General features: G+C 40.2%; 1 protein-coding gene across 5 annotated transcripts in view; it reads left to right on the forward strand.

Annotated features, from left to right (window-relative positions):
- PPP2R3A (protein phosphatase 2 regulatory subunit B''alpha) overlaps window positions 1–19254 on the forward strand; it is a 183615-nt gene that overhangs the window by 80134 nt on the left and 84227 nt on the right. For all 5 annotated transcript variants that reach the window (XM_057738035.1, XM_057738039.1, XM_057738036.1 and 2 more), the window contains 3 exons: window positions 1027–1293; window positions 7264–7367; window positions 16710–16812. In XM_057738035.1, coding sequence (XP_057594018.1) covers window positions 1027–1293; window positions 7264–7367; window positions 16710–16812 — 474 coding nt within the window. The remainder of the gene's footprint in view (window positions 1–1026; window positions 1294–7263; window positions 7368–16709; window positions 16813–19254) is intronic.

The following is a 19254-nucleotide window of genomic DNA, read 5'->3' on the forward strand; positions in this document are numbered from 1 at the left end:
TCTAATAGTGCCATGCTCATGAGCCTTGGTAGATAATTTGGTCAAAATTAAGAATAGAAATTAAACTCTGAAAATCTTCATGGAATCTTTTTTGCTTTTTCTGCTAGGAATCTCAGAACTAGATGTAGTCTTCATTGCTAAAATAAACTTCTACCTGAATATTAGTGTACCTCCCTTCCCCTTTCCCTTAAAGCATGGATAATCTTAATCACCATGTTACTACCCCCAACCCCCCCAACCTTTGTATGCTGTTCTTTCTATGTCTCTTTATGGTCCACCACATCAAATCCTTTTTGGAAAAAGGAATGATATAAACTATTAATGAATTAATAAACTGTAAAGAGAGTTTGGCCGTGGTGAAATTAATGACCACGATCCTTGCCTATTAGCGTGTACCAAAAATGAGAGAAATGTGTATCTCGGAAAAAATGGCATGCCCTGGTGGCAAGTAAATCAGCCTGGTAGAAGACATTCTAAAACTAAAATGCTTTAATTTTTTTAACAGTTTCGCTGTATCAGGGACTGGCAGTGATTCTACCTAGATAAAGTCAAACTAGGGAAGAAGGTCAAAGGACAATATATTTTAGATCTACATATTTTAAAAGAACTCATTCTGTCTGCCTGATGAAGGACAGGTAGAAATGCACAGAAAGACCAAGTCTTCAAGAAGAATTTACTAATCCAGGTCCAAAAGACTGAGAATTCACCTTGAGATCCTCAGTAGGTCAGCAGACATTGCTCTTAAATGTCTGCCACATCACTGGTGGGAAAACGTACTGTAGGATTTTCTAAGCACAAATCTATATAAACTCAAGCGTTGTCAGATAAGTAATATACTGATTGATTTAGTATAGATAAGCATTCCCTCAGAGTATGCTTACCCCACTCTAGAGTGAGCTCTTCATCTGCACTACTTCTGCTTGTGGCTTCTTGTATTTATGCTCAACTTCCTATTACTGGTGAGGACTTTCCAGTAATATATACTGTTTAGAATATTTGTGTCTCATAATCATATTTTCCTTCCAGATTCAAAATAAACCAGAAAAGAAACCTGGAACACCACTTCCATCTCCAGCCACCTTTCCAAGTAGTCCCCGACCTCCCTCCCCTGTTCCTCATGTGAATAATGTTGTGAATACGACAGTATCCATAAACATTCCACGGTTCTACTTTCCTGAAGGACTCCCTGATGCCTGCAGTAATCATGAACAGACTCTAAGCAGAATTGAAACTGCTTTCATGGATATTGAAGATCAGAAAGCAGACATTTATGAAATGGGAAAAATTGCAAAGGTAATAGAACTACTAAATGACGTATAATCTCCCTTTCTCTAGCAATTCAAGTCTCCCTCTCTTTACTGCCTCCTTGCTCTCCGTTTTTAAGGATGCATAGATTTTTTTTCCATATTGAAAAAATTTATTTGATGCTGCTGTATTAGCTATGGTTCTACTTCATGGAACTCTTAAGTTTGAAAAAAGCCTTAGTGGTCTCCCAGTCCAACCTCCCATTTAGTATAGAAATTCCATTCATGGCATCTTCGACACATAAATTCATTATCTGCTTGAATGCCTTCAGTGACAGGAAACTCACTACCTTGCCATGCAGCCTGTTCCATCATTAAATAGCCTTACCTGTTAGAAAGATTTCCCTTGTGTTGAATACAAATCTCTTTTTTTGTTCTCGTTCATTGATCATAACTCCTTGCCCTGAAGCCAGATAAGGAACCACTAGACCTGCTCAACACTGTAATTCTTCTCAGAAATAAATGAATTTGCCACAAGGAAGCAAGTCTTTGATACTTTCCAATATATCCAACTGCTTGTAATTTAAGATCTTAGTCCCTAATGCTAGGACTACTGTAACATCTTCAGTAACTGGATGCTAATTCTCCAGCCTCCTCCTAGAACAGTTAATACTGAGCATAACCATCAGTTTATATTTGATCCTGTCATCCCCCAGATCAGCAGTATTCAGGGATTCCTACCATCTATAGGAGTGCTTTGTTTTGTTTGGGTTCTGTTTTTATCATGCACGTATACTGAAGAGTCATATCATACCTCAAGATGTGGCAGTGGTCTCAAGCTGTGCTTCAAAAGACACAGGGGGTTAGTAGGCTTAGGGCTGCATGCAGGCAAGTAGACACCAAGTGGGAGTTCCCAAGACCCTATGCACCCTTCCACTGGGAACGCTTCCTCTGCTTTCAGGAATAATATTTAAGAGCTTTTGAGGATAAAACCCAAACTACTGTTCATGAGCCTGACCCACCTGCCCTCCTGCACGCTGACCTCTGCATTTGGGCTCTCAGTTCTCCCCTCCAAAATGGGCTTCCACTCTGCCACCCCCATGTCACCCATCCTCTAACACCCAGCTTCCATCGTGTCCTGAGAGAGGTCCCTGAACCCCTGCCCTGTGGTGACCCATCCTCTCTCCTACCTCTAATCTCAGAACATTTGTTACTGCTGTTAATTTGTAAGTAGTGATTTTAAGGGAAATGAAAAAGAATTCTTTTTTTTATTCCTTTTTTTCTTTACCCTCTCAGTCTTAGAACTTGCTTGTTGACCCTTTAGATGTTTCTAGTGAAAAACAAACTCCTTCATTCCAGAAATAAGAGCTCAACCTGTTTCCACTCTTTTGTATGTATGAGGAAACTGAAGCCCCACAAGTACGTATCTGAAGTCACAGAGTTTGTCCATGTCAGGAGACAAGTACTCTGGCTCCTGCATTGTGCTGTTTCTACCCTGTGTCCCCGAACACATGCTAACATGCCATCAGCTAACTTCCAGCTGTATCCACCCAAATAAATTTTAAGTTCTTTCAGGGCTTTGGCATTTTCTTACTCAGAGCTTTGAGAGATGGCTGTTCTATGAATCAAGGTGGTAAATTATCTGAATGGGCTGAAACGACGAATCTAAATCCAAAAGATAGGATTTAGCAAGGATGAATGAAGTCTGCATTTGGAGATAACATGTTAATCGCATAAATGCCAAACACAGTATGTCTAACATGGCAACAATTTGTATGAGAGGGACAGGAGGTTTCATGGAGCACTTCGGGCAGGCAAACAGGAGGAACTGCAGATTGAGGGACATGGTAGGTCCCTGGTGCTCTGCTGGGCTCCCCACATCTGGAGAGCCAATCCGAGTGACTAGTGCCTTGCTGTCAGAGACCTGCAGCCTGCTCTGTCTTGAAGGTCTCTGGGTCAGCCTTCCTTCTCTGAGTATCCTCAGCCCCTGACTGAGAGACTTTTCTGCCACGCTGCTTCCACCCTCCTGCTCTGGCTGTCCCACCTGGCTCATGGTAGCCCTGCCCTGCCTGTGGCTCAGTGGCCTGCCAGCACTCCACAGTGAATCTACAGTGAGCAGAGAGCCTAAGGACTCCAGATGGTCATGGGAAGTGTAGGAAAGAGTGTAGTCAAGTCAGGGAAGGGGTTTGCATGCTGGGGAATCAGGGAGGACTTTCCTGTTTACAGGTGGTGAGGATCAATCTGTAGGTGGCATCAGGAAAAACAGCCAGTGTTGAAGCTGGCAACATAGAGAAGTTTAAAAAGATAGGAAGCTATTTTGTTTAGCCATAGTAACAGTCATTTACATAACAATTTGCTGTTTATACCACATTATCATATGGCACAATAACCAGTATAAACATACATGTCTAATTAACTTGTCTGAATTGGACTTGATTATAGCCCTAAATTCCATTCAGGGATACCAAGCATTTGTGTTCATTGCTTTTAGACCTGAATTGTCAGCTCAGGTAGCAAGGTGAACTGCTCATACCTTTAAAAAGTTAAAACTAACATTGCATATAAAGATGAGGATTGTGTATAATGACCTCAGAAGTACTGTATCAGCTCATTTTATTGGATTTAGCCTCTTTATTCTTAAAATCATTTATTTCTAAAAATTCATTTAATCGTGTCTTCCTGTTAGCTAGTCCCATGTAATCCACCTTTTCCTTGGTTACGGCCAGTCTGTCAGCACTCACTGAATCAGCCTTACTTTCCGTCATTCTTTGCTCTGCAGACCGTCTTCACCGCTTGGCAGTGGACTCTGCCTGCAGCACTCATCCTCATGTGCTTGTGTTCTCATGACAGGTTGGCTATAGGAAAGGAGAAGATGGCCCCCAACGGACAGTGAAGGAGGTGGTGGTCAGAGCAATAAAGGAACGTTTTTATGGACTCTTATAGTTTATAAAGCTACTTGGAAGGCCAGTTTGAGTTTGCAGTCTACTCTTGGTGATGCTTAAGTGTAGCTGTAGAGACTGGGATCTTTTTTTTAAGTGCAAAGAAAACTGTGTTTATGAAATCTGCATCTATTGGTGAAGTTTAGCTCATTCGTCTTCGACCTCAGCCTGCAGAGATTAATGTCCATTTCTGATTAATTTCTAAGTGTGTAGTTTGTACTTTTTCCCACGACTTTAAGTAGTGATGGAGAAGAAATGAACAGAGAATGAATCTAAGCGGGACAAAGGCAGCATAGGAACAGAAACTGAGGAACAGCAAGGAAAGTATTTGTCACCACTGAGTTTTAGCCTCTAGCAAAAAGTTGAGGGAAAATAAGGAAACTGTCTTCTGAACCGTACAAAGCCCTCCAGCTCCTCTCATTGGCTGACATAGCACCATCTTGACCCATCGTGCCTGTGCCCTGTAAGGTAGCCTCTCTGTACCTTTATTTCTTCATCTGTAGAATGGGATAAAATACCTGCCCTCTTCTGTATTGGATCAAATGAAATAACAAGCATGACACATTTTAAAATGTTAAAGAACATTATAAATATTGGGTGATCATCTCTTCCTGTGTATCATTAGATAACCTTGCTTTCAGTTCTTTATGTTGTTAGGCCATTTTTAGATCAAATTATAGGTGTTAATCAAGTTTTCTTTGCTCCGGCAACATTGACCTTTACCTCCTCCCCTAAGCTTACGTTTTCTAAACCCATTTCCGGCATGTCCTCTACCTCCTCATTTGTCATCCAGTCTTTTCCTTTGTAAAAAGCCTTGACATGAGCTTGTTCTCTCCTTTGTTATAAAAGTCTCTATTCTGTTGCCCTCAGATTCGTATCATTTACTTTTTTTTAGGTTCTTATTGATCTCCTGACTCCCTTTACCTTAATTCTTTGTTTTTAAGCAGATGCAGGCCAGCCATACATTTTTTTTAAATGGTCAAAGTGGAATGTCTGCAGTCCTTGCCATCCACTGCCCTTCCAGTTTTTTCCTTTGGCATTTTCTCCAAGGGCCTGATACCCTCATGCTGCCTACCCCTTGGCTACTCAGGGTGCCCCACTACAAGAAAAATAGGCCACCCCTTTCCCATTTACTTCAAAACATATCTATTCTGTACTGTATCTCTTAGGATTCTGCTTTTGGTCATAATAAATTTGTAAATGTTCATCCCAGTGATTTACTATACTTTACGAGCTGACATACACATTTTAACAGGAGTCTTCTGAATAAAAGACCATAATCCAAGGAAATGAAAGATGTTTAATAGTGGAAGTAGCCTCACGGGTGATAAGTGCACAGTCCCTGGAAGTGTTTTGCTGAGCTGGTGACCACTTCCCAAGGATGAGCTGGAAGATTCCTGATTCCTTCCATTTCTGAAAAATCCATAGTGACTCTAATGATGGGAGCTTCGAGCACTTTGGCAAGCCAGTTCCAGTCTCTCCCTGTATTCTCTCTCTTTTTGTGGCTCTGCACCCCCATCTCCATTATACAGGCTATTCTTTCAACTTTCCCAGCAGTTGCCAATAGCTTGTCACATCTAAGAGCATTTTCTTGGCAAACTACCATTCTGCATGAAAGGGAGGATTGGGATTTAGGAAAATGGATTTGACAGTTACCACCCAAAGTATATTAATTGTGAGCTTTGTACCTTGGCAATCATAATTTACACAATAAACAAAATCCATTTGGTTGCTAAGCAACACCTTTTCCTCATTCTTGACCTCAGTGGAGGTATTTAACCTCTGGACTTGAGAAATCTTAAATTCCACCCTGCTTGCAGAACATGCTTTAGTGGCCCTAGCAGAAGCAATCTCTTATTTCTGCCCTGTACTTACCTCCCTTGGCTTGAATCTCACCATCCATATCCTCATCTCTGACATGAAGCCAGCAGCCCTGGGCATTTTCTCAGCATAACTTAATCTCAGACAAGCTACTGTTCAGGCTTCTGTGGGGATCCGCTATGCACTGAAGCCTCACATCACGAGCAACTTCATCTCAACCTAATGTGGATTCACATCTAGTCATCTGCCAGAGGAGAAGCTTCCCTTTGTGGAATAAGGCTCAACAGATCCTGTATCTAATATGAATAATGACTATCTTTATCCGATAACAAGATGTGACTCTTCTAGGGCTTCAGATTTGGGAATATGTTTTATGTGTATATACAAAATTGGGAAGATGTGGAGACTATTTCTCCGCTAATATTTAGATATTATTATTACTTGGAAGAATTTTCCCTCTAGAAAAAAAGCAGGCAAGTTTGGTACAAACTTTCTTATAAGAGTATAAGAATAATTTTTCTTAAGTGAAAGAAAGAGCTTTTTAATTGAGGAGAAAAAAATCATTACCTTTTAGGGTATTGTATTTTATTTCTTTCTGAGGCTTTTATAATGTATAGTCATTTGTGGTATCTTCTGATATATAAATAAATGATAACATTTTAATTTTGCCTTTCATCTTTCACCTGAACTGTAACCATTTAAATAGATTTATAGCTGTTTTCTTGAACAGTCCAGGTTTTTCTGGTTCTTCTTGAACTTGGGGCTTAATAACACAGTAAACGAAGGAGAAAGAGGAAGAGAAAAGAGGTGGTAGACTGTATTGACACCAAGTGAGTGAGCAAGAAAGGTGGCTGTATTTTTCTGCTATGGGAAGGAAGGGCATATACAACCATGACATTCAGTCACTCCTTTTTCTTTCTAAAGGTAGAAAATATATGATGTAAGAGTGGTAGGAAGAGAGGGAGACCAGTTGCTTTAACTATCAGGGGAAAGAAGCGTCACTATAAATACACTTAGAGAAGGCAAATGGATTTTCATTTTCTTCATTAAACATGTCATCCTCTTATTTTGTTTCCCCTGTCTCGCTGAATCTACCCCAGCTGATATATCTGCTTCTGCCCCAGTTTTGCTCCTCCAAGGGCCCTTCTGTCCTCTGTGGCATGTAGGGTAAAAGAGTAAAAGCCACAAAGGCCCTTTCTTTGGCCGTGTCATCCCTTCACTGCCCCTTGGCTTACACTGTATTTGTGTTTTATTTGCAGGTCTGTGGCTGTCCTCTTTATTGGAAAGCCCCCATGTTCAGGGCTGCAGGGGGAGAGAGGACAGGATTTGTGTCAGCACAGTCATTCATCACCATGTGGAGAAAGTAAGTATGAGAGCAGTTACTCTGGGACTGGGCAAGGAATTATCTGGTCCTCATGACATGCTTTATAAAGGTCACTTATTTTACTCATTTATTAATTTTCCTCTTACTCTTTGTTTCAACAAGTAAAATTCAATGATTCACAGCTTTTTATGCCCACACACAAATTCTTTACCTGAGCCTTTATCTTACATGTCTCTAATCGGTAAAACAGATCTTCAGAAATACTTCTTTAATAACTATTTGATAGTTTCTTAGTTTCAGTTGTTAACAATTTGAGTCTTAGGATTTGACTCTTGTAGCAGTGCCATAAATGCACCTTTAAGGGGAGCAAACCACATGTCACATGCTTCCATTCTCATATGATATAATTTAGAATTGTTATCTAGTTGATTTATTAAAAATAACTGAATTCTAATAGATTTTAGTCATTACTTTTTTTTTTTTTAATGTATTTATTGGCTGCGCTGGGTCTTCATTGTGGTGCACAGGCTCCTCACTGTAGTGGCTTCTCTCATTGTGGAGCACAGGCCCTAGGCGCGTGGGCTTCAATAGTTGCAGCACATGGGCTCAGTAGTTGTGGCTCACGGGCTCCAGAGCACAGGCTCAATAGTTGTGGTGCACGGGCTTAGTTGCTCTGTGGCATGTGGAATCTTCCCAGACCAGGGCTCAGAACCATGTCCCCTGCGTTGGCAGGCGGATTCTTTACCACTGCACCACCTAGGAAGTCCTAGTCATTACTTTTTGAAAGCTCCTGTTAAGGAACAAAGGAATAGTATATTTATCAAGATACTCCTGGATTTTAACATCCTGACAGGTTTTCTTGAATTCAAATCCAACTTTCTTCTCTCTTTTCTGTTTTCTCCCTTCCTTCTTCTTTAGAAGTTGTTTTTTGTTTTTTTTTTTTTAAACAACAGAAGTTTATTTTCTCACAGTTCTGGAAGTACAAAAGTCTAAGATCTAGTTATCGGCAGGTTTGTTTTCTCCTGAGGCCTCTCTCCTTAGCCTACAGGTGGCCACCTTCTCACTGTGTCCTCACAGGGTCTTTTTTTTTTTTTAGCTCTTTATTGGAAAATAATTGTTCTACACTCCTGTACCAGCTTTTGAGGTACACCAAAGTGAGTCAGCTGTATTTATACTTATACCCCCATATCCCCTCCCTCTGGCAACTCCCTCCCACGGTCCCTGTCCTGGCCCTCTAAGGCATCACCCATCATCAAGTTGATCTCCCTCTGTTATACAGCAACTTCCCACTAGCTATCTATCCTACAGTTGGTAGTGTAAATATGTCTATGCTACTCTCTCACTTCATCCCAGCTTCCCCTTCGCCCCCCGCCCCCCAGCTCCGTGTCCTCCAGTCCATTCTCTGCATCTGCATCCCTATTTTTGCCGTCACTGGGTTCATCAGTACTATTTTTTTAGATTCCGTATATATGAGTTAGCATACAGTATTTGTTTTTCTCTTTCTGGCTTACTTCACTCTGTATGACCGACTCTAGGTCTACCTACCTCATTGCATATAGCCCCATTTCGTTCCTTTTTATGGCTAATATTCCATTGTATATATGTGCCACATCTTCTTTATCCATTCATCTGTTGATGGGCATTTAGGTTGCTTCCATGTCCTGGCTATTGGAAATAGTGCTGCAATAAACATTATGGTACATGTTTCTTTTGGGATTATGGTTTTCTCTGAGTATATGCCCAGTAGAGGGATTACTGGGTCATATGGTAGTTCTATTTTTAGTTTTTTAAGGAACCTCCATACTGTTTTCCATAGTGGCTGTACCAGCTTACATTCCCACCAACAGTGCAGGGGAGTTCCCTTTTCTCCACACCCTCTCCAACATTTATTGTTTCTAGATTTTTTGATGATGGCTGTTCTGACCAGAGTGAGGTGATACCTCATGGTGGCTTTGACTTGCATTTCTCTAATGATTAGTGATGTTGAGCATCTTTTCATGTGTTTGTTGGCCATCTGCATGTCTTCTTTGAGAAATGTCTATTTAGGTCTTTTGCCCATTTGTGGATTGGGTTATTTGCTGTTTTGGTGTTAAGCTGCATGAGCTGCTTGTATATTTTGGAGGTTAATCCTTTGTCCGTTGCTTCGTTGGCAAGTATTTTCTCCCATTCTGGGGGTTGCCTTCTTGTCTTGTTTATGGTTTCTCTTGCTGTGCAAAAGCTTGTAAGTTTCATTAGGTCCCATTTGTTTATTCTTGATTTTATTTGCATTATTCTAGGAGGTGGGTCAAAAAGGATCTTGCTTTGATGTATGTCATAGAGTGTTCTGCCTGTGTTTTCCTCTAGGAGTTTTATAGTGTCTGGCCTTAAATTTAGGTGTTTTTTTTTTTATTAATTTTTATTTTGTTGGGTCTTTTTTGCTGTGCGCGGGCTTTCTTTTTTAGTTGCAGCGAGTGGGGGCTATTCTTCGTTGTGGTGCGCGGGCTCCTCATTGCCATGGCTTCTCTTGTTGTGGAGCATGGGCTCTAGGTGCGTGGGCTTCAGTAGTTGCAGCACATGGGCTCAATAGTTGTGGCTCACAGGCTCTAAAGCATAGGCTCTATAGTTGTGGCACACGGGCTTAGTTGCTCCACGGCATGTAGGATCTTCCTGGAGCAGGGATCGAACCTGTGTCCCCTGCATTGGCAGGCGGATTCTCAACCACTGCACCACCTAGGAAGCCCCCATTTAGGTCTTTAATCATTTTGAGTTTATGTTTGTGTATGGTGTTAGGAAGTGTTCTAATTTCATTCTTTTGCATGTTGCTGTCCAATTTTCCCAGCACCACTTATTGAAGAGGCTGTCTTTTTTCCATTGTATATTCTTGCCTCCTTTGTCAAAGATAAGGTGCCCATATGTGCTTGGGTTTACCTCTGGGTTCTCTATTCTGTTCCACTGATCTTCCTTTCTATTTTTGTGCCAGTACCTTACTATCTTGATCACTGTAGCCTTGTAGTATAGTTTGAAGTCAGGAAGCCTAATCCACCATCTCTGTCTTTCCTTCTCAGGATTGCTGTGGCTCTTTGGGGTCTTTTGTGTTTCCATATAAATTCTAAGATTTCTTGTTCTAGTTCTGTGAAAAATGCCGTTGGTAATTTGATAGAGATTGGGTTGAATCTATAAATTGCTTTGGGTAGTACAGTCATTTTCAAAATGTTGATTCTTCCAATCCAAGAACATGGTATGTCTCTCCATCTGTTTGTATCATCTTTGATTTCTTTCATGAGTGTCTTATAGTTTTCTGCATACAGGTCTTTTGCCTCCTTAGGCATGTTTATTCCTAGGTATTTTATTCTTTTTGTTGCAGTGGTAAATGGGAGAGTATCCTTAATTTCTCTGTCTGCTTTTTCGTTGTTAGTGTGTAGGAATGCAAGAGATTTCTGCGCATTCATTTTGTATCCTGCTACTTTACTAAATTCATCGATTAGTGCTAGCAGTTTTCTGGTAGAGTCTTTAGGGTTTTCTATGTATAATATCATGTCATCTGCAGAGAGTGACAATTTTACTTCTTCTTTTCCAATTTGGATTCCCTTTATTTCATTTTCTTCTCTGATTGCTGTGGCTAAAACTTCCAAAACTACGGTGAATAATGTGAGAGTGGGCACCCTTGTCTTGTTCCTGTTGTAAGAGGGAATTCTTTCAGTTTTTCACCATTTAGAACGATGTTGGCTTTTGGTTTCTCATATATGGCTTTTATCATGTTGAGGTAATTTCCATCTATGCCCATTTTCTGGATAGTTTTTATCATAAATGGATGTTGAATTTTGTCAAAAACTTTCTGCATTAGAAGTTATTTCTTGATATATTTATCAATTTAAGAGAATGTTATAGCATGCCCCTTTTAACTGCTCAGCTCTTTTAACTGATCAGCTTTCTTTAAATGTGTTCTTCTCTTTTCTGGGCTAGTTGCCCTTCCTGATGAACTATTGGGAAATGCTGTTCACCCGATACCATCTTCATCATTATTTAAAATCAACATATAATAGCAGCAGAATTCAGCTTACAGATTCTTCTAATTCTTTCATGCCACCTCAAAGCCCTTAGTAGTATAATGCTTGAGAACATAATAAGTGATTAATAACTGTATTCTTATTTTGAAAAATCTGGCACCAAGTTGAGTTCACCAAGTTCTTCTTGCATTACAATAGAAGTAAAGTGATCAGGGCATATAAGACTACCAGTTAATGGACTTCTTTTAAAGAAGCACACCAAAGCTAAAAGTTATAAATGCTTCATGTTTTCCAGGTGAATTTTGTTAACAGGGAATAGTTTTAAGTTGTTCAAATACCAAGGATTGAAATGGCCCTAGGACTAGAATCACTCCTCGTACACCAGCGGGATGACCTTCCAAAGTCAGGGCCATGGTCACCATTCCACTTTTCCTACAGCAAATAGGAAACAGCTAGATAAAAATCTTAAAAGGGGTTTTGTTTTGTTTTTTCAATGCAGTTGTAAAAGAATTCCTTTGAGTCTAGAATTTGCAAATTAAAAAGGCACTAATTAGGCAGCAGTAAACCAGTAAAAGAATTGGCATGTGACATTCTGGCTGTTTCTGACACCCTAGAACCTGAGGGAAGAAAGTAGAGCCAAGGGTCTGAGCAATAGGAGGGGTCAGCTTAGATTCTTTCTCCTTTCCCCACCAGTAAAGCCAGGACTTCAGTGGGGTTGTCTACTTGTCTATTATTGATTATTATTGTTGTTATTTTAAATCAGCATATAACAGGAACAAAATTAAAGAACTTGAAATGGGTAGCTGTTCTAGCTTTCATTCAGCTACCTTCTCTCCCCCTGGTAGGTGCCAGACCCTGAAAAAGGCTTCCTGTGGAGTGTGAACAAGGTATAGAAAGAACAGGGATGTTACACAGCTCTTGTCAGGGATATCTTCAGCCACTGAAGTCAGCATTGTTGGCAAAAACCACCTAACAATCTGGGAAAGCAACAAGAAGAAGTGAGCTATGATTATTTCAGAGAAAGCTTTGAACAAACCAGGAGTTTAAAAAAAAAAAAAAAAGGAAGTAGTTCATTCTATAAATAATTAGAGCCAGAGAGCAGAACTATACCTACTTACATTCTAAGTTATTTTGAATATGCTAGGACCCTGTGTTTGTGAGCCTGAGACTGACTATCAAAGGAAAACCAGTAATCAGCTTATTTATTGGCAATTAACTGCATAATATTTTTTAAATAAGTAAATTTATAAAAAAAATAGTAAAATGTTGAAAGATTTCCCTGAGATAAGAATGAGAAAGGGATGTCTGCTCTCCATTCAATATTGTAGTAGTCTAGCTGCATAATATTAAGGAAAGTAACAGCCAGGAGTTTTTTTTGTCTTACAACTTCATGTCACTGAGATAGGATGGACATTTATGTTGGTGGATAGAGCAGCAGCAGCACCCACAACAGCTGTATTCCTTTATTGAGATGAATCATTTTCATTTTATCTCTAAGGAAAAGAGATTTCTACAAAGGCAAAAGGGGAAAAAAGACATGAAGCTCAAGTCTTCATTTTCCATTACTGCAGGAAACTGCTTATGAAGTTATATAGCATGAGTAACTGTCCCTGTCTTTTTTCATTAAAAAAAAAAATTCTATGAATGAATAGGTGTAATGTCTCTGTATTGAAGCTTTATTTTCTGTCCAGATGCTGTAATGACTGGAGTGCCCTCTAGCGGGAGCTCCTCTCTGAGCACTCAAAATGCCTTTTAAAAACCAGGGTGCTTTAAAGGAGACCCAAATATGGCTATTTTGGGAGACTAAGCAGCTAGGCATGATGGTTTGAATTACCACACTGACCTTGAAGAAGACGTGTTTGTTTTTGTAATTTTTTACAAATTGTACCCTTTGCATAAAGTGACTTGGGTCCAAGTATAGTATGTTAAAACTTTCAACTACAAAAAAATAACTGGCAGATAATGACACAGAATTAAAACATATTGGCATATACATACACATGCTGACCTGCTCCAATAATAGGCTGTATATAATCTTGGGGGAAAAGTCAAATACAAAAGTCACAGCATAACAGGAAATAATCTGCCTCCTGTCCCAGTGTTCATGTGGTGGAGGCTTCTGAGCCCTCCTCTGCGTGGTTTGAGCGTGTACGCCTTAACAGGCTCTTGTTCTCCTGCCTCTGCTCCCCTTCCTTCCCTGCTCTGCTGCCCATTTCATATCTGTACTTTAACATCTGTTTCTCTTACAGTCAAGACATTTTTAGGGGAAAAGCATTTCCTCACAGCTTTTCTGAGTTCCTAGATTACCAACTTTGTGATAGAACTCCTCTCAAACAGAGTCAGTAATATTGCTCCAGCTTTTTTATGCTTTACTTCCTCTTACCTTTTCCTGTCAAAGTGTCATTTGTCCCATTAACAAAACAATATTTTGTCTTAAGAGCTCTGGAAGATAGCTTAGAATAGCTATGATTACCTTCTTTCTCCAGCTCTCACAACTTTTTTTTTAATCTCTTTTTCCCCTGCCATAGAGAGTTTACAAGCCACTAGCACTGGGAATCGCAACTCACCTTTTCTTTCTGTTTCGTGCTTCTGATAGCAAAAGGCCATACCTGATTTGACTTTTCCCTCTCAGATTATCACTTATCTGTCACATCTGTGAAGTTTTTACTTAGCGGTGCTATCCTATCTTGATAAAAGCACTGTTTTCCGAAGACCTCACTGCCTTTTTGTTGTGATCATCCCACCCATTTTCCAATCCTAAGAGATGGTTCCCATCGGCACCTATTTCACTAATCTTTTTCTGAAATATATATTTATTTAACTTTGGGGATCTTGAGCATGCTGAAGAATGATAAGGAAAATAAAGATCATTCTGTGGCTTTAATAATGACAGCTGAAGTCAGTTAAGTGTGTATCTGTTAGTCAGATCACAAACATTTTTTGAGAATCTTCTATGTAAAAGTCACTATGTCAAGTGCTAAGAGAAAAAAGAGCTATAACTTTGCCTGCCCTTTAGGTGCCAGAGAAATAAAAGAAAGTTCATGTAGGACTTCCTAGGTGGTGCAGTGGGTAAGAATCCGCCTGCCAATGCAGGGGACATGGGTTTGATCCCTGCCCCAGGAAGATACCACATGCCACAGAGCAACTAAGCCTGTGCGCCACAGCTATTGAGCCTGCGCTCTAGAGCCCGTGAGCCACAACTATTGAGCCCATGTGCCGCAGCTACAGAAGCCCACATGCCAAGAACCCGTGCTCTGCAACAAGAGAGGCCACCACAATGAGAAGCCTGCACACCACAACAAAGAGTAGCCCCTGCTCGCCGCAACTAGAGAAAGCCCGTGTGCAGCAACGAAGACCCAATGCAGCCAATAAAATAAATAAATTTATAAATTTATAAAAAAAAAGTTCATGTATTACAATGGTGTATGTAATACATACAAATTAAATAGTACAGGGATTTAGTTGTCAGAGAAGGCTTTTTGAAAGAGGTGGGTTATTAGTTGGACCTTGAAGAATAGCCAGCGTTCAGATAGCAGAGTCGGGAGAGGTGGTATTCTAGGAGAGTAAAACAGGATGAGAAATGGCACCAAGGCAAGAATGCACATGGCACGCTCAGAGAAGTGTGGGTCAGGCCAGCTGACCCGAGTGGGTGTTTCATTTAGCAAAGTGGTCAGGTAGGCAGGCAGGCTCTAGCCGAATTAGAGAGGGCCTTAAATGCCCAACTTAGACATCTAGACTTACCCACATAAGTGGTAGAAAACTGTTGAACATTTTTGGAAAAGGGAATTATGTAATCAAAGAATGTTTTAGAATGATGAATTGTCCATGATGTGAGGTTGGATGGACACTGAAGCCCATTATGACCCTCTTCCCTTTTAAAAGTCTCAGCAGGAAGTAATAAGACCCTGGACTTGATGGTAAAATGGAAATAGGAAGGAAGGAATGATTGTCTGAAATGTTTCGAGGAAACATTCCTCAGGACTCTAGTATTCCCACCCCGTATTCCAAGCACCTAGTGGTCCAAGCTAGAAACTTGGGAGTCATCATGGATTTCCCCTCATTTACTCCCCTACACCTGTCAACTACTGTGTCCTTCCATTTCAACCATATTTGCCCCTTTCTCTTCATCTCCCACTGCCAGTACCCATGCTCAGGCCCTTGGACAGATTTCTGCTTGATACTTAACGAAAAACACATCTGATCATGTCACTGTCTAAGTTAAAATTCTTCTGCGAGTAGGGGAAAGTCCAGGCTTCTTGATCTAACATAAAAGGACCTCCAGGATCTGATCCTACATGCTCATGTCCCCTTCCCTTACCACCCCAGTGCTTGCAGTTGCCCAGATAATCTGTGCAGTCTCATACCAGACATTTGCACATGCGACCCTCTTGATCCACAACAGCCCACTTTTCCTACTTCACAACTCTTCAGGAAATCTCGCTGGCCCTCCTGTGTCCTTCCATGATGCCTTCAGTTTATTACTTCTGTAATGAGATTATACAGGAGTATAATCTTATTGGTGTAGCTCTCTCACTAGACTGTAAGCTCCTTACAAGGAGACAAAACCATGTCTTATTTTCTTAGTATTCTAAGTATCCACAAGGCCGACACAGTATCTGGCACACAGTTAGCATTCAATAAATGATTAAGGAAGAAAAGCAAGAAAGTATGGAGACTAATTGGAAAATAAGGAAGAGAAATAAGTTTAAAATAGCCTCAAATTTTCAAGCTCAGATAACTTGGAGTGGTACCACCATTAATAAAAACAGACATCCATGACTTTGACAGGAAGATTTTAAATTTGGTTTTTGCTGTTTTGACTTTGCTGTCAGAGTATAGCCTCCAAATGGAAATATCCAGCAATTAGTTGGGCATGAGGAATTCTTTGAGCTTGAGGATTTAATAGGGACTTCATTTTTTCTTTAGCCTGGTCCTTCAAAGTCTAATTTCAAAAGCCCCCTATCAGGCTGGTCCTGAATGTGTCTGCCAACCTGGACAAACAGAAGTTCATGTCTTATGTGGTGTGTAGTCGTCCATTGGACATGTCCCCTCCTGGCAGGCAGTTCTGGAGTTCTGGTTCCAGATGCCCTGAGCTTACCTGAATGGACATTCTCCTTCAAGTATATTTTTACCTGCATTAGTTCATTTGACTCTGTGTTCTCAGAAGCATTCTACAAAAATAATATACTGTCTTATTGTTGACCTTTCATTAATATGGCTCTTTGGCAAAATCAAGAGCATGGAAATTTTTCCAATTTCTTTAATCATTGAAAAGAGAGCAGTTGATTCTTGATCTAAGCAGCCTGAATTCATATCAGACTGAAATTACCAACTATGAATGTTATAGTCATTGTTCACAGTAGCCAGTCTTCCTAAGCAGTCGTTTCTTTTCTAGGTTGCTGAGTAACCATCATGACGATGCCTCTAAGTTTATCTGTCTTCTTGCAAAGCCCAGCTGCAGCTCTCTAGAACAGGATGATTTTATTCCTTTACTTCAGGTAATTTTCATTTCCTTTTAAAAATGGGTTTTATTTTTAGTTTCAGAGGTTTTTAAAATTTTTTTCAACTGTAAGGTATGTCAATTGAGATATACAAATTTAGAGGTCAGATTTCTAGATGACTGGTTTCCAAGCTTGTTTTAGCAGCAGGATCCTTTTGTTAAGTGAAAATTAATACAAATAATAGTATAAACAGATAGTATAAAACAGATAAAACAGGGCTACTCCCACTGAAGCAGAAGAGAGAGGCCTTAATCAGCCTCCCCTCTGCCCACCCACAGCAATTACGGAAGCACCTTCTGAAACCAGGTGTTTGGTCCAGTTAGTTGAGTTGACCTTTGTTAAGGTTAAAGAGAAAGAAATCTCCAATAGAAAGAGCCCACTGGGGAATAATTATATCCAGGCCTACTGATGAGAAACAGTCGCATGCCAATACTGGATCTGTTTATAGCATTCTTCATAGCCTGATACATTGCCTGTTAATACTCTTAATTTCATATCTAAATATTACATTTTCCTAAGTAGTTCACAGATTCCTTGAAGCTGAGACCTGCCTTTCATTTCTGTTGGATGCACGTCATTTTCTTAATTGTTCTAGTAAATCCTTGTTGACTGTTAGTGAGGATGCCTAAAGAAGGGCAGAAAGGTACATTGACATATTTCAAGTTTTTTAAAGTTGTATTCATGGCTACCATCATTTTTTTTTATAGCTTTTTGTTAAATTGCAACATACATGCACAAAAAGACACTAATCAGAGTGCATCAGTTAATTTTCACGTGAGCGCATCTGTGTAACTAGTACCCAGATGAAGAATCAAAACATTACCAGTACCCCCAAAGCTCTTCATGCTCCCTCCCGCCCTAGGGAAACCACCATCCCGACCTCTAACACTGTATGACATAGATTTCTAATTGTCAGAACAGTTTTACATGTTCCGAGAATGAAGTGTGGTTGTAATTTATTTTATGTGCAGGGTTTTTGAGCTTATCTTAATTTGCTTAGTAGCCTTGATAATCCTTAGACTCACCTGCTACATGTTTTTGTTCCCCCTTAAAAAGTGTTCATGGGAATGAGGATTGTTAATAGTTTTTTACATTTAATCAAGACCCTCATACATAATATCCAGTATCATGTGTTCCTATTTATGTTTTGTGAAAGTTCTCCAGCCACCCCTCACCCCCTCGATCCATTCCATTCCCAGCCCTGCTCTGTCTCCTACAAACTGCATCTTTCTGGCCCTCTTTGCCGACTAGCTCCCAGTTGGGTCTGGCTGATGGGTAGCACTCCCAGGAGGTGGGAGGGCAGAGAAGAAAGAAGTTAGCATGTCTTCCTGACTCTTTGCTTCAGCACCGTAACCGTACTTCTCTGTGATACAGCTTCTGCTGGATGGCCGCCTTTCCACAGCTGTAGTGCCTGCTGGGCTCCATAGCTCTGTTCCTCCCCCTAGGAATTGTAACAGTATCTTACTGTTGCTCATCCCTGGTGCCTCCCATTCCCTTGTTTGTTCCTTTAACCTGCCCACGGCTCTACACATAGTTGCTTCATGAAAGGTTCATGTGGGTGAATTCTTTTTCCTGTGGGAACCTACCCTGAGTTTTATCAGAAGCTTTAATAAAAGCTTTGACAGGAATATAAATTAAGCTGTACCAAGAGCATTACAAACAAACAACAAAGTTATGAGTTACTGGATTTTTTTACTTCCTTCCCTTAAATGTAAGGAGTTTGTTTTTTTTTTTTAAGAACTTTTTTTTTCTTTAAGAACTTCTATTGAGATACAGTTGACATACAATAAACTGCATATATTTAAAGTGTATAATTTGGTATTTTTTTCTTAGTAACGTATATATGGCAATCCCAATCTCCCAATTCATTCCCCCCCAATCCCCCCGCTTTCCCCACTTGGTGTCCATATAGGAGTTTTATTTTTATATAAGAAGTGGACGTGTGGAGTCTTCTGGTAAAAGATGACAGACTGATACATTTTCTTCCAGTTCTTTTCCATACTTCTCCAAAGTTAAAATATAGACATTTAAAAGGAATAAACCCATGAAAGTGAATGGAATGGCAGAGAGGAACAGAGGAGAAAAAAATCAGTGTACAAGAGATGTAGTATTTCTTGAAGATAGAAAGCAGAAGCAGGCTAAGGAGACCACAGCCTGGAACGAGGGGCTGTGTATGGGCTGCAGTGGAGAAGTGAGCTACTCTGTTCCACTCTGCTCGTTAGAATCCCAGAGAGGCTATAAACTCAGAGTTGGCAGAGCTGATGAGAAGTATTAGAAATGGGGCATCATTGAAGGCTGGTATACAGAGCAGTTGACCAGTTGAATCCTTACCTGGTTCCCAAATTTAAAGTGCAGCCTGACAAATTAACATAATAAACAATAGAGCATGTTAAGAAAAATTCCAGTAGAGGAACATCCTAGATAGTGTCTGACCAGTAC

This window comes from Hippopotamus amphibius, chromosome 6 (assembly GCF_030028045.1).
Source record: "Hippopotamus amphibius kiboko isolate mHipAmp2 chromosome 6, mHipAmp2.hap2, whole genome shotgun sequence".
Classification (NCBI taxonomy): Eukaryota; Metazoa; Chordata; class Mammalia; order Artiodactyla; family Hippopotamidae; genus Hippopotamus; species Hippopotamus amphibius.